The sequence below is a fragment of the Ranitomeya imitator genome, chromosome 10 (genome assembly GCF_032444005.1).
Source record: "Ranitomeya imitator isolate aRanImi1 chromosome 10, aRanImi1.pri, whole genome shotgun sequence".
NCBI classification, from domain to species: domain Eukaryota; kingdom Metazoa; phylum Chordata; class Amphibia; order Anura; family Dendrobatidae; genus Ranitomeya; species Ranitomeya imitator.
In genome coordinates, this window is record NC_091291.1 from 24,691,530 (window position 1) to 24,707,865 (window position 16,336).

General features: G+C 41.1%; 1 protein-coding gene across 1 annotated transcript; it reads left to right on the forward strand.

The window, feature by feature from the left end:
• The first annotated feature begins 256 nt into the window (after positions 1 to 256).
• Positions 257 to 5,854, forward strand: LOC138650948 (phospholipase A2 inhibitor gamma subunit B-like). The gene is made up of 5 exons (XM_069740835.1): positions 257 to 408; positions 2,453 to 2,569; positions 3,212 to 3,361; positions 4,716 to 4,859; positions 5,468 to 5,854. The coding sequence occupies exons 1-5, from the start codon at positions 366 to 368 to the stop codon at positions 5,659 to 5,661; spliced, it is 648 nt and encodes a 215-aa protein (XP_069596936.1). The 5' UTR covers positions 257 to 365; the 3' UTR covers positions 5,662 to 5,854.
• Positions 5,855 to 16,336: the final 10,482 nt, after the last annotated feature.

A 16,336-nucleotide genomic window follows, 5' to 3' on the forward strand; every position in this document is an offset into this window, starting at 1 on the left:
AAAACCTTATATTAAAATATGCGAAACACGGCCACAAACTGTTGAATATAGCTAAAAAAATATGCCCTCCTATGGATGCTTTGTGCTTTTGGTTGAAGACCGACAAACTTCGATTGACGACTGGTTTTCTTTGTATTGTGAGTAGCTGACGTATGTGACAAAAGGGTGAACCATGGGCTTTACTTTGTTTTTTTCCACAATCACACCCTTGAGAAACATTTCTGGCGTCGTTACATTGTGTCAACGTCAGAGTCATTCGTGTCCTCCACACCTTAGCTGATTTAGTTATCACTCAAAAGAAGGTTAGAGTCTAAAAACACAACCCCACAGCCACTATTCCCAGCTCCGAGGACCTCTCCAGCACAATGTTTTTGACTATTTTGACTTTTTTCTCTCTTGTAATGAAAGGTACGTCTCCACTATCTTCTGTGTTTCTGAGAAGCTTGTGTCTATCCATTCTATAGATCAGGACAAGTGCTTAGGGAAGATTGGGTCTTTTTTTAATTTGTTTTTCTTTATTTTTATAAAGAAATATTCATAAGACAGGGCATACATAACATTATTTCTTTATAATTAAATGTGTGCTAAAATAATATGAATGTGAATCATATACAGTATGTCAATAGGAGGAAAGGGCGCCAAATATTTTTGAGCCCCTGCTGAGCCCATTTGTTGTGTAGGACGCACAGTTTGTAGAGTAGAGATCGTGTTGCGTTTGATCGGAACCTTGTATTTTGGAGACCCTAATGTCTAGGTTGGACACGTCTTTTTTGAGTTCCTGCTGTCTACAGGAGACACTTTATATTTTTGGGAGCCACTATTGACTTACAAATGGCACTGTGTATTTTTGAGTCTATTTTGTGTTGGATGGTCGTTATTTTTGAGCCATTGCTGTTTTCGAAAGGCACTGTGAATTATTGGGCCTCCATTGCCTAGGATTGGCACAAAGTATTTTTGAGTTTCCCATAAGGGACTGTGTATTTTTGGCACCCTATTGTGTTGGAATGGCACCACGTACTTTTTAGTTTCAATAAATTTTATTTGAAATTTTTAACTGGATATAGATAATCTTCCATACACCAAAAATTGATTATTAAAAAAAATACAGCATGTGATAAATGGAAGGATCGACGAGACAAGGGGAAAACTAAACATACAAAAATACAAATACATCATGTACAAAGGGTAAGAAACATCAAGGTGGGGAGCACAAGTATTTTCCACAAAACAGTTAGTGACCAATACATAAGAGATGGTATTATACATCGAAATCGTCAACCGGGGTATTTGGAATTCGAAGCAGACATTTTTATACATCGTAGATCCAAAGAATAATCAACGAGATAGAGTCTATAGGTTATAGAAAAGGCCATTCCATTAAAGGTTCAACACCACGTACTTTTTAACCCATTTTCAGCTTTATGGACACTATTTATGTTTTTAACCTCACAAAAAATAAAATACTTAACCCAAAACCACTTCTAAAATAATACTAAAATTCAGTACGTTGGATGCGATTCATGCCTAGTTTACCTGTCTATGTCTATGTAGTTATTTAGAGTCGGCTGGTGGCTCAGACTATGTTACAAAGAGTCTGGTGTAATTGATTAAGTGTATATACATAGAAAGGATCATGTTTTTATGATGATCTTCGGCAATGCAAGATTTCATCTTTGCATCCCTGGTGGTCTAGGTCTTGGGTAGTGGAAGGGCCACCCTTTGATTCCCATTTCGTTAGAAGTAGTCAAGAGGCTAATATTTGCTCCATTTTTGGTTTACGACAGTGGTCACCAACCTTTCTTACCGTGAGAATCACATTCAGCCCTGAGAGATGCTCGCGAGTCGATTCAGTGCCTCCTCCATCCATAGTATGGTTGAGGCTTCCCAACAAAAAGCAGCCTGAGATCTTGTTCCTCCTCCATTATAGGAGTAGACTTCTGGCAGTTACCACTTTAGCTGCTGTCGGATTTTTCCTCAAACTCACCATGCTATTCGATCCATTTACAAGCATCCTTTTAACTGGCTGTACTATCATAGCTCCAGTTTACCATATTTATCTCCCCATCATCTAGCATCTGAACCTCCACTTCTGCTCTTCTGTTTGGGGCTACTCAGAAAAGTCACCACCTGGAGACCTGTTCTTCATAGATGTTTTCTAGACCTGGTACTAATGCACCAAGTTGGCAGACAGCCGCAAGCCAAACAGAGCTCCAGACTCCCCCAATATTGAAGAGGCAATGCTGTCTTTGCTTGCAAGATCAGAAAGTGGGAAGATTTTCAGCCATACCTTCAATGGCAACTTTCAATCTTCAGGAGCACACCTCCCCTCAGCAGGGAGACAGGGGAGCTGTGCGCTCCAGAAGAAAGGAACATATAACATCCCCTCCCCATCGGTGAAGGCTAAAATAGCAGACAGAGATCATTTTTCATATTTCTTCTTTTTTCTTTTTAGGTTACTCCCTGTCCTGTATATCCTGTTTTAATGGGAATGTAACAAATTGCTCTGGCGGCAGCATTTCCTGTCCTGAAAATAATGAATGCTTATCTATGATATTAAAAATTACAATAAGTAAGTATGATTAAATGTTTTGTTCCTTAGAATTTATCAAAAATTTATATTAAATGATTCTGACTTCTGAAAACTAAACATTGCTGATGCTAATTTAAACTTGATGATGATGAAATATTTCACTTTGGTCACTAGATGTCAGGAGACGCACCGTCGGATAAAGCGTCACCGTCTCGCTTTACATCGAGTGTGCAAAGCAGTCATCAAAGCAAAAGGTGGCTACTTTGAAGAACCTAGAATATAAGACATATTTTCAGTTGTTTCATACTTTTTTGTTAAGTATATAATTCCACATGTGTTATTTTGTAGTTTTGATGCCTTCAGTGTGAATGTACAATTTTCACAGTCATGAAAATACAGAAAAATCTTTAAATGAGAAGGTGTGTCCAAACTTTTGGTCTGTACTGTGTATATATATATATATATAGACAGCTGGAAACTAATGTATTGACTGTGTATTTATTTTTCTGATGGAGCCTTTTATTCTCATTTACGTCACTGGATGGACTAAAGCATGTTGGTATTGACCATCTCACTTTACAGCAGGAGGTGCAGTAACCGGTGCTAAGCGAGTTCAGGCTTCTTCTTGGAATCTTGGAATGCATTCTGGTAAATAACATATTTGTATTTCCTGTGTTCCAGATGGATCTACTGCACAAAACTTCTACAGATCATGTGCATCCAAAAATCAGTGCAACATAACTGGAAGTAGTAGTTTTCCAGGAGGAACAATGGAGATGGCTGCAAACTGTTGTTCTGAAATGGATAAATGTACTCCTACTGCACCACAATGTAAGTATGAGGGTTATAGATAGATAGATAGATAGATAGATAGATAGATAGATAGATAGATAGATAGATAGATAGATAATAAATAATAGATAGATAATAGATAGAAAATAGATACATGATCAATAACAGATAGATAGATGGATAGATAGATGGATAGATAATAGATAGATGGCAGCTAGATGGTATACCTTCCCACAGGTGAAGTATGTCCCCAGGGCTTCCCAGTGTGTAGGTGGTGGATGGTGTGAGGTGTAGTAATACACAAGGACACAAGGTTGCAGTCTCTTTACCTTTACTGAAGGCTTCAGTATCCACAGTCCAGAGCACAGATCACAGGGCAGGCAGAGTCCGGCCGGTTTGGAGGCAAATCCAGAGTCCCCTTGTCCAGGTGGAAATCAGTAGCCTTCCTCTAACGCTGCGGTGGTGTAGTCCCTTACTGCCTATGTCTTCACATAAGGGTCTCACCGATGTGGTGCTCCGTTCTCTCTGTCCCCCATATAGGATAGGACAAAACCCTTATGACTGGTGGCTTGAGCCTGTTTATAGGGTCTCTTAGATAACCCGACACTGTGGGGTGTCACCGTGCCTCCTGGGTGTAGGTGCGGACAGGTAACATGCAATTAGCTGTCCTGCCGGTCTCTGAAATAAGGCGTAGAAGTCCTTACTACCTCGGTGTTCTGGCTACTGGGATGTTGCGCCTCAGAAGGAGACAGCTTGAGCAGGGCTGGTCCCCTTCTGGTATCCTCTCCTGTGCTTTGCTTTCCTTCACGCTCACTGCAATACAGTTCAGCCTTCAATGTCTCTTTCTGGGAGTTGCAGCTCTGAGGGCATGCACAGCTCCTTTAACCTTCCATCCTCCTCAGACTCTGGTCTGGAACGTTCTAACTTTCCCTACAGACAACCAGTTATATATATATATATATATATATATATATATACCGTATATGGGGAGTGACCTAATAAATAGGAGCAGAGCTCCCCCTGGTGGTCTGGAGTGTTGCATGTTTGTGATACCTGGATGCAGTTATTCTTCTTTGCCTCCAAACATAGCATCACTCTCCCCGAGAGGAAAGCAATACCACTACAATGACCAGGGGCACTGCAGATACATAATAGATAACAGATAGATAATAGATAGATAATAGATGATAATAGATAGAAAATAGATAGATAGATAATAGATAGATAATAGATAGAGAGATAATAGATATATAATAAATAATATATAGATAATTAGATAACAAATGATAGATAGATAGATAGATAATAGATGATAGATAGATAGATAATAGATAGATAGATAGACATATAATAGACTAATGAAATCATAATATATTCTTGTCTTTATTGGAAGTGCCGACTACAAACAATACTCAGCTAAATGGAATAGTGTGTACACAGTGCCAGTCTATAAACAGTGACCGCTGCGACACCAAGAATACAATGTCGTGTTATGGAAATGAAAGCATGTGTATCCGTTTAGCTACAACTACTACAGGTAAAACATATTATTGAGGTTTACATTTTTACATAGACAGAAATATCACTAAGCAATAAAATCAGTGCAAAAGTGACGTTTTTGCTGAGTACATTTATAAAATCAGTTCCTCATGGGAGGGGCCTTGTTGACAGACCAAGCAACATATAGGCTAGCATGTTTAAATTGAATGCTAATGGAAACATGTCATGTAAAAAACCACTAAGTACCTGCAGACATGGATTAAAGTGAACCAGTCACCATGAAAATGCAATCTAATCTGCAGACCCCATGTTATAGAACAGAGTGATATGTAGATTTTTTGACGAACGTTTCAGTATAATCTGTGTACTAATCATATAATACACCACTATTTTGGGATTTTTGGTCAGGTCAGAGCACACAAAAGTCTTTGCACAACTTTATTGAAAAATAAAAATTCAGGTCTTGAAAAATGGAAACACAGCAGTAGTTTAGTTATGTTTCTTGTCTGCAATGTGGAGATGCATTAGTCTGCATGGGAGCTGTGTACGAAAACTGATACATTACTGGAATATTACTGGATCTTCATGGTATTACCAAAGTGCATAGAATGTTCCTTCCTGGAAGGATAATTATCTATTTCACAGTATTTCAGACCTCCGCGTTGGCATTTCGAGGTTGTGCCACCAGAAGCATCTGTGATGTCAACCAGCAGTTGTTCAACACCGACCAGCTGACAACAATGTATAACTACATCTGTACGAGCGCGGCCTCCAGCTTCCACTCCGCCTCCGTCATCCTTTTCACATTTTCTGTTCTTTTTCACATTTTTTATTTTTAAAAACTATTTCCAGATATTGAAAATTTTTTTGAAAGTTGTTGAAACCTTTAAAACTTTTCTTCATAAAACGTCACATCATTCACAAAAAGGAATATTGCGTTCTAACTGTGATACGTTATAGTTGTTTATGCTCACCATCTGTTAACTCTCTGATTGGTGTCTGTATATTGAAGCATTAAATCCTTTGTCTCTTCATGGTAAATACTTGGGGGGTCTAAGGGGCAACGTTTCTCCTTAAGAATAGTGACATGCCAAAGCTGGCATGACAGAGTGATGAGACTTATAAGAGACTTATAGGCCATTCATGCTCCTCAGGGGAATTAAATATGCAAATTGTTTCTACTAGGACTAGAATTCTAGCTCCACCTATTGGAAGCAGAGATCCCAAAAGTTAAAATCGACCCTTTAACGAGCCTTGCAATATGACTTAGGATGGAAGCCAAACCAGAAGCTCTTTTTGTAGACATGGTGTTTTGGGCTGTTGCCCCTTATTAGTCCAAAGTATGAGATTTGAATTGTCTAGATAAGAGGCTGAAAATTGCACAGTGCTTGGAAAAAACAGCAACTTTGCAATTTGCTTCTTATTTAATATTCTCCCACTTCTCAAGAATGGAGGGATCTATAATTGTATAAAGTGTACTGCTTGTTGTGTAGGTTACCGGCTTCCTCAGATGTTGGCCTCTAAGGCAAGGAGCTTGTTACTGCAGGTAGTTTGCCATAACACTTGTAAGTGCTGCTCTAGAGCTTCGGATGGCAAGAACAGAATAACCTGCTGCTCCCTGCACTCCTCCGATGCTTCGTCTTCATCGGATAGTGCACAGTTCAGACCAGCTGCCTCCTCAGAGGTGAACCATCTAGACAAGAGGCTTGCTCTTGTATGTTATTTGCTATAATGCTTGCTCTGAAGCTCTGTCAGCAAGTTCCACATATACTGTAGAGATAAAGGATAGTTAGGGCCAGCCGGGCGCACCTATGTCAATTGCCAAAACTGTCATTCCTCAGAATTTCATCACCCACTGGCAAGTAGGGAGCTGAGAGGCAATTGAGCATTGTCCTCTGGAAGATAGGAAGATGAGACAATCAACTGTAACAAGAAAAGACGCGGAAACATTTCCAAATAAAGAAAATTTCCCAAAAATAGATCTCTGATACACCGTAATGAATTATGCACTCGGTCAAAACCAAGACACATTTTTAACTGAAACTTATCTTTTACTGACTTTTCAATTACTGATCTACTGGCTGCATCAAGAGATCTTAAAAGTGTTGTACGCGTTTTGCAATATGGACTCTTAATTTTATGGTGATAAAAAATCTGTGTATAAAATTTTGTGAAATGGATTATTGTTTTTTAACAGATTTTTTTCTCCAGATTTATAATAATTTATTTATTGCATCATGAAATTAAAGGATTTTTGCTTTCACTGTCATTATTTTAAGCTAATATATTAATATTGATTTCCGGTCATAAGCCCTCTCTACACATGAGAGCCCCTTCCCAGGAAGTGACAATAACATCCTTTTGCAGGAAGTGGTTAAAGTATGATATACTGCAAAACTAAAATACACCCCATGTTTAGTGATTCATCAGGGGTTAGAAAAAATTTCCACAAACACAGCATCATTATACACGTACAGTGTGACCCATAGAGAATACGCAATTATATGAGTGAACAATAACTAAATGCCTAAACCCATGTTCTAACATGGAACTATAAGTTATAGAGGGTAAATAAATACCAGCATAGGGATGTGATGCACACCTAAGCCCCGACGCACGTTTTGGCTGTGTAGCCTTCTTCGAGGGGTTCCTGAGGAGTTCTACAAAAGTGTCATGCAGCCAAAACAATTTGAGTAAAATATGTGCTGCAAAGAGAAACGGGGTGTAGTTTCACAAATATGGACACTCACTATGTAGGTTTCTCTGTGTTTGCACTTCCGAGGCTTTGAACATGTTCAAAAATAGTTTTAGAAATATTTGTAATCTAAAACCAAATGCAGAGTTTTCTCTTTTGAACATTGCCATGTGCCCCAACAGCAGTTTTAGGACGGCACATGGGATATTGTTGTTGTTGAACAAATAGTGCAACAAGTCTAGCTATTTTTAAACTACAGCTATATATTTTCAGAAAAAAAAATTAAAAAAGGATATTTAACAAAATAAAGTTCAAATGGTCAGTGTGAAACTCTGGCTAGGGTCCAATGTGGAACCAACACTCTCCTGTGAAAAGTTACAACTTAATTGTTTGTATAACAATGAGAACATTTTGCAGCCTTGTCATTTAGTGGCTGCGACATTCAGCTGTCTGAAGAGCTCATGCAGATTAAAATAAACTTTTTTTCTGTTAATAACGACATACAGCATACCATATCCCCTTGTCATTTAGTGGCTGTGAAATTGTTCTGTGTGCAGAATTGTTGCACAGTAAAAAAAATATTTATTGCAGTTGCTAACGTGATTCAGCATGCCATATCCCCCCTTGTTGTTTAGTAATCGGTAAAATTCAGTTGCCTGAAAAGCTCATGCAGAGTAAAAACACTATTTTTTTTGGTTACAAACATGATGCAGCATGCCATATCCCACCTTGTAAATTAGTGGCGGTGAAATTCAGCAGTGTGCAGAGCTCATGCAGAGTTAAAAAAACAAACATTTTTTAAAAAATTAAAAACATTTTTTTCAGTTCCAAACATGATACAGCACACCATATTTCACTTTGTCATTTAGTGGCAGAGACATAGCTCTGTAATTTAAGCTATTGCCCAGTAAAAAAAAAAAATTGGGGGCAGTTGCTTACCCATGTGTGTCAACTTCTGTGCATGTTATCAGGCCAAAGTCACCATGGTATGTAAACGTTTGACTAGGGTCATTTGGATGTTTTGGGTTTTCATTATGATTTAAAAAGAGAAAACACAGTAGTCTGACAATAAATGGCTTCACCCAACCACTAACCATGAGTGGAGAAAACGTTTTGCTACTTCCAACAGGTGGCGCTATAGAGTTAACCCCTTCCCGACCCATGACGCCACGTAGGCGTCATGAAAGTCGGTGCCAATCCGACCCATGACGCCTATGTGGCGTCATGGAAAGATCGCGCCCCTGCAGATCGGGTGAAAGGGTTAACTCCCATTTCACCCGATCTGCAGGGACAGGGGGAGTGGTAGTTTAGCCCAGGGGGGGTGGCTTCACCCCCTCGTGGCTACGATCGCTCTGATTGGCTGTTGAAAGTGAAACTGCCAATCAGAGCGATTTGTAATATTTCACCTATTATAACGGGTGAAATATTACAATCCAGCCATGGCCGATGCTGCAATATCATCGGCCATGGCTGGAAATACTAATGTGCCCCCACCCCACCCCACCGATCACCCCCCCAGCCCCCCGATCTGGCCGGTACACTGCTCCGGCTCCCCTCCGTCCAGTGTTCTGCTCCCCCCGTGCTCTTGTCCGCCCCCCCCGTGCTCCAATCACCCCCCGTGCTCCAATCACCCCCCCTGCACTCCGATCCACCCCCCCGTGCTCCGTTATAGCCCCCCGTGCTCCGTTACACGCCCCCCGTGCTCCGTTCCACGCCTGCCGCACTCCGATTCCCCCCCCCGTGCTCCGATCCCCCCCCCATGGCCCCCCCCACCCTATCATACTTACCGATCCTGCCGGGGTCCCGTCCGTCTTCTCCCTGGGCGCTGCCATCTTCCAAAATGGCGGGCGCATGCGCAGTGCGCCTGCCGAATCTGCCGGCCGGCAGATTCGTTCCAAAGTGCATTTTGATCACTGAGATAGATTATATCTCAGTGATCAAAATAAAAAAAAATAATAAATGACCCCCCCCCTTTGTCACCCCCATAGGTAGGGACAATAAAAAAATAAAGAAATTTTTTTTTTTCCACTAATGTTAGAATAGGGTTAGGGGTAGGGTTAGGGGTAGGGTTAGGGTTAGGGTTAGGGGTAGGGTTAGGGGTAGGGTTAGGGGTAGGGTTAGGGGTAGGGTTAGGGTTAGGGGTAGGGTTAGGGGTAGGGGTAGGGTTAGGGGTAGGGTTAGGGTTAGGGCTAGGGTTAGGGTTTTGGTATGTGCACACGTATTCTGGTCCTCTGCGGATTTTTCCGCTGCGGATTTGATAAATCCGCAGTGCTAAACCGCTGCGGATTTATGGCGGATTTACCGCGTTTTTTTCTGCGCATTTCACTGCGGTTTTACAATTGCGATTTTCTATTGGAGCAGTTGTAAAACCGCTGCGGAATCCGCAGAAAGAAGTGACATGCTGCGGAATGTAAACCGCTGCGTTTCCGTGCAGTTTTTCCGCAGCATGTGTACAGCGATTTTTGTTTCCCGTAGGTTTACATTGAACTGTAAACTCATGGGAAACTGCTGCGGATCCGCAGCGTGTGCACATACCTTTAGAATTAGGCTATGTGCACACGGTGCGGATTTGGCTGCGGATTCGCAGCAGTGTTCCATCAGGTTTACAGTACCATGTAAACATATGAAAAACCAAATCCGCTGTGCCCATGGTGCGGAAAATACCGCGCGGAAGCGCTGCGTTGTATTTTCCGCAGCATGTCAATTCTTTGTGCGGATTCCGCAGCGTTTTACACCTGTTCCTCAATAGGAATCCACAGGTGAAATCCGCACAAAAAACACTGGAAATCCGCGGAAAATCCGCAGGTAAAACACAGTGCCTTTTACCCGCAGATTTTTCAAAAATGGTGCGGAAATATCTCACACGAATCCGCAACGTGGGCACATAGCCTTAGGGCTAGGGTTGGAATTAGGGTTGTGGTTAGGGTTGTGATTAGGGCTAGGGTTGTGTTGTGATTAGGGTTATGGCTACAGTTGGGATTAGGGTTAGGGGTGTGGGGGGGTTAGTGTTGGAGGTAGAATTGAGGGGTTACCACTGTTTAGGCACATCAGGGGTCTCCAAACGCAACATGGCGCCACCATTGATTCCAGCCAATCTCGTATTCAAAAAGTCAAATGGTGCTCCCTCACTTCCGAGCCCCGACGTGTGCCCAAACAGTGGTTTGCCCCCACATATGGGGTATCAGCGTACTCAGGAGAAACTGGACAACAACTTTTGGGGTCCAATTTCTCCTGTTACCCTTGTGAATCTAAAAAAATGCTTGCTAAAACATCATTTTTGAGGAAAGAAAAATGATTTTTTATTTTCACGGCTCTGCGTTGTAAACGTCTGTGAAGCACTTGGGGGTTCAAAGTGCTCACCACATATCTAGATAAGTTCCTTGTGGGGTCTAGTTTCTAAAATGGGGTTACTTGTGGGGGGTTTCTACTGTTTAGGCACACCAGGGGCTCTGCAAACGCAATGTGACGCCCGCAGACCATTCCATCAAAGTCTGCATTTCAAAAGTCACTACTTCCCTTCTGAGCCCCGACGTTTGCCCAAACAGTGGTTTACCCCCACACATGGGGTATCAGCGTACTCAGGAGAAACTGGACAACAACATTTGGGGTCCAATTTCTCCTGTAACCCTTGGGAAAATAAAAAATTCTGGGCTAAATAATTATTTTTGAGGAAAGAAAACGTATTTATTATGTTCACGGCTCTGCATTATAAACTTCTGTGAAGCACTTGTGGGTTCAAAGTGCTCACCACACATCTAGATAAGTTCCTTTGGGGGTCTAGTTTCCAAAATGGTGTCACTTGTGGGGGGTTTCTACTGTTTAGGCACATCAGGGGCTCTGCAAACGCAATGTGACGCCCGCAGAGCATTCCATCAAAGTCTGCATTTCAAAACGTCACTACTTCAATTCCGAGCCCCGGCATGTGCCCAAACAGTTGTTTACCCCCACATATGGGGTATCAGCGTACTCAGGAGAAACTGGACAACAACTTTTGGGGTCCAATTTCTCCTGTAACCCTTGGGAAAATAAAAAGTTCTGGGCTAAATAATTATTTTTGAGGAAAGAAAACGTATTTATTATATTCATGGCTCTGCATTATAAACTTCTATGAAGCACTTGGGGGTTCAAAGTGCTCACCACACATCTAGATAAGTTCCTTTCGGGGTCTAGTTTCCAAAATGGGGTCACTTGTGCGGGGTTTCTACTGTTAAGCCACATCAGGGGCTCTGCAAACGCAATGTGACGCCCACAGAGCATTCCATCAAAGTCTGCATTTCAAAACGTCACTACTTCACTTCCGAGCCCCGGCATGTGCCCAAACAGTGATTTACCCCCACATATGGGGTATCAGCGTACTCAGGAGAAACTGGACCACAACTTTTGGGGTCAAATTTCTCCTGTTACCCTTGGGAAAATTAAAAAATTCTGGGCTAAATAATTATTTTTGAGGAAAGAAAACGTATTTATTATTTTCACGGCTCTGCGTTATAAACTTCTGTGAAGCACTTGGGGGTTCAAAGTCCTCACCACACATCTAGATTAGTTCCTTTGGGGGTCTAGTTTCCAAAATGGGGTCATTTCTGGGGGATCTCCAATGTTTAGGCACACAGGGGCTCTCCAAACGTGACATGGTGTCCGCTAATGATTGGAGCTAATTTTCCATTTAAAAAGCCAAATGGCGTGCCATCCCTTCCGAGCCCTGCCGTGCGCCCAAACAGTGGTTTACCCCCACATATGGGGTATCAGCGTACTCAGGACAAACTGGACAACAATATTTGGGGTCCAATTTCTCCTATTATCCTTGGCAAAATAGGAAATTCCAGGCTAAAAAATCATTTTTGAGGAAAGAAAAATTATTTTTTATTTTCATGGCTCTGCGTTATAAACTTCTGTGAAGCACCTGGGGGTTTAAAGTGCTCAATATGCATCTAGATAAGTTCCTTGGGGGGTCTAGTTTCCAAAATGGGGTCACTTGTGGGGGAGCTCCAATGTTTAGGCACACAGGGGCTCTCCAAACGCGACATGGTGTCCGCTAACAATTGGAGCTAATTTTCCATTCAAAAAGTCAAATGGCGCGCCTTCCCTTCCGAGCCCTGCCAAGTGCCCAAACAGTGGTTGACCCCCACATATGAGGTATCGGCGTACTCGGGAGAAATTGCCCAACAAATTTTATGATCCATTTTATCCTACTGCCCATGTGAAAATGAAAAAATTGAGGCTAAAAGAATTTTTTTGTGAAAAAAAAGTACTTTTTCATTTTTACGGATCAATTTGTGGAGCACCTGGGGGTTCAAAGTGCTCACTATGCATCTAGATAAGTTCCTTGGGGCGTCTAGTTTCCAAAATGGGGTCACTTGTGGGGGAGCTCCAATTTTTAGGCACACGGGGGCTCTCCAAACGTGACATGGTGTCCGCTAAAGAGTGGAGCCAATTTTTTATTCAAAAAGTCAAATGGCGCTCCTTCCCTTCCAAGCCCTGCCGTGTGCCCAAACAGTGGTTTACCCCCACATATGAGGTATCAGCGTACTCAGGACAAATTGGACAACAACTATCGTGGTTCAGTTTCTCCTTTTCCCATTGGGAAAATAAAAAAATTGTTGCTAAAAGATAATTTTTGTGACTAAAAAGTTAAATGTTCATTTTTTCCTTCCATGTTGCTTCTGCTGCTGTGAAGCACCTGAAGGGTTAATAAACTTCTTGAATGTGGTTTTGAGTACCTTGAGGGGTGCAGTTTTTAGAATGGTGTCACTTTTGGGTATTTTCAGCCATATAGACCCCTCAAACTGACTTCAAATGTGAGGTGGTCCCTAAAAAAATGGTTTTGTAAATTTCGTTGTAAAAATGACAAATCGCTGGTCAAATTTTAACCCTTATAACTTCCTAGCAAAAAAAAATTTTGTTTCCAAAATTGTGCTAATGTAAAGTAAACATGTGGGAAATGTTATTTATTAACTATTTTGTGTCACATATCTCTCTGGTTTAACAGAATAAAAATTCAAAATGTGAAAATTGCAAAATTTTCAAAATTTTCGCCAAATTTCCGTTTTTATCACAAATAAACGCAGAATTTATTGACCTAAATTTACCACTAACATGAAGCCCAATATGTCACGAAAAAAACAATCTCAGAACCGCTAGGATCCGTTGAAGCGTTCCTGAGTTATTACCTCATAAAGGGACACTGGTCAGAATTGCAAAAAACGGCAAGGTCTTTAAGGTCAAAATAGGCTGGGTCATGAAGGGGTTAAGTCCTCTTTTTCTCAGAAGAGGAAATTTGCATATTGATGTTATCATTCATATAGAAAGCAAAAATTCTGCCGGGGTATGTAAACTTTTGAGCACAACTGTATATAGGGATTGTACTGATATGGAGAATCTTGTTGTCAGGTCATTTTTACCACATTAAGCACCATAAAATCAAAACCCAAAAAACAATGGTAAATTGTGGGGGTTTTCTTTTCTCACTGTTGCACCAGACTTTGAATTGTTTTTCCAAGAAGCAATCACTTTTTAATTAAAAATTGAAATTGCAGCACAGAGCATGATAGAGCTGAATCCACCACTAGATGGAGCACAGTACATATTCATTTATTCAGCTACCGGAAAATGCAAGATTTCTATGCCAGGAAGCAAAAAAAGAGAACAAAGATCAGTGAATTTTTCATATCAAGAGGCATCATTTATCCTTTCCTTGCTTGAGCAACTTTTCCTTTCAGTGCTTTTATTTTTTTCTTCAATCCTCTCAAAAGTCATATTTTTTTTAATTTTTCCGTCAATCAAATGGCCTAATTTTTGCATGGCGATTTTTAGTTTAAGGATGATATTCGCTTTAACAAAAATCAACAATTTGGGGTTTTTTTCAGGTTTTTTTTTTTATGATGTCCATTGCACAACATTAATCCTTTTATATTTTGATATCCCAGACATTTTGGGATACAATAATAAGAAATATCTTTATGTCTTTTATTTTTTCCAGAATCTTTTTTTTTTGCATTTAAAAAAAGGCAAGAGTGGTGTAATATAAAGTTTCTTTTGTTTCTTTTTTAGTAGTCAACTTGAACCTGCAAGTGTTTAATTGCTTATTCTGTATTTTGCAATACCTTTATATTGCAGTTTATGGCAAAAATTCTAATCTACCATTTACAGGAGTACCAAGATGGACGTGGTATATCTCGATTTTTCCAAAGCGTTTGATACCGTGCTGCACAAGAGGTTGGTACACAAAATGAGAATGCTTGGTCTGGGGGAAAATGTGTGTAAATGGGTCAGTAACTGGCTTAGTGATAGAAAGCAGAGGGTGGTTATAAATGGTATAGTCTCTAACTGGGTCGCTGTGACCAGTGGGGTACCGCAGGGGTCAGTATTGGGACCTGTTCTCTTCAACATATTCATTAATGATCTGGTAGAAGGTTTACACAGTAAAATATCGATATTTGCAGATGATACAAAACTATGTAAAGCAGTTAATACAAGAGAAGATAGTATTCTGCTACAGATGGATCTGGATAAGTTGGAAACTTGGGCTGAAAGGTGGCAGATGAGGTTTAACAATGATAAATGTAAGGTTATACACATGGGAAGAAGGAATCAATGTCACCATTACACACTGAATGGGAAACCACTGGGTAAATCTGACAGGGAGAAGGACTTGGGGATCCTAGTTAATGATAAACTTACCTGGAGCAGCCAGTGCCAGGCAGCAGCTGCCAAGGCAAACAGGATCATGGGGTGCATTAAAAGAGGTCTGGATACACATGATGAGAGCATTATACTGCCTCTGTACAAATCCCTAGTTAGACCGCACATGGAGTACTGTGTCCAGTTTTGGGCACCGGTGCTCAGGAAGGATATAATGGAACTAGAGAGAGTACAAAGGAGGGCAACAAAATTAATAAAGGGGATGGGAGAACTACAATACCCAGATAGATTAGCGAAATTAGGATTATTTAGTCTAGAAAAAAGACGACTGAGGGGCGATCTAATAACCATGTATAAGTATATAAGGGGACAATACAAATATCTCGCTGAGGATCTGTTTATACCAAGGAAGGTGACGGGCACAAGGGGGCATTCTTTGCGTCTGGAGGAGAGAAGGTTTTTCCACCAACATAGAAGAGGATTCTTTACTGTTAGGGCAGTGAGAATCTGGAATTGCTTGCCTGAGGAGGTGGTGATGGCGAACTCAGTCGAGGGGTTCAAGAGAGGCCTGGATGTCTTCCTGGAGCAGAACAATATTGTATCATACAATTATTAGGTTCTGTAGAAGGACGTAGATCTGGGTATTTATTATGATGGAATATAGGCTGAACTGGATGGACAAATGTCTTTTTTCGGCCTTACTAACTATGTTACTATGTTACTATGTTAAGATGGCAGCGATAACATCCTTCAGTGGATCCCTGGCTGTGTTGGCATCCCATTGACACTCCATGATAAGCAGGGCAGGAGGTTGACTGTCACCTGAAACCAAACTCCCCCACAATGGCTCACCTTGCCTGTTGTTAGGGATTGACAGCAGAATTTAAACAGCAGTGATAGGAGCCCAGCTCCGGTCACTGCTGTTAGAGGAAAGTGCTGGCTGTATAATACAGCTGTCATCTGCAATGTATGGCACACTTTCAGATCCTGAGCCTGCACTCATCTCATCTTCTGAGCATGGATTGGGTGATAATGAAGAAGAGGAGGCTGAGGAGCAGGTAGATCAGGAAATGATTGTCTGCACTACAGGGGGTACTAATCAGACCAACTTCATCACATCTGTTCAACATAGATGGGCTGAGGAGGAAGAGATAGAGAGTCGTCTTCCTGGTGGGGACAGG

What these genes read in the sequence shown, in the direction of transcription:
- LOC138650948 (XM_069740835.1), top strand. Translation starts at nt 366, where the DNA reads ATGTTTTTGACTATTTTGACTTTTTTCTCTCTTGTAATGAAAG. An exon ending in TTTCTCTCTTGTAATGAAAG is followed by an intron (nt 409 to 2,452) that starts GTACGTCTCCAC and finishes TTTTCTTTTTAG; the next exon opens with GTTACTCCCTGTCCTGTATA. An exon ending in TTTAGCTACAACTACTACAG is followed by an intron (nt 4,860 to 5,467) that starts GTAAAACATATT and finishes TCTATTTCACAG; the next exon opens with TATTTCAGACCTCCGCGTTG.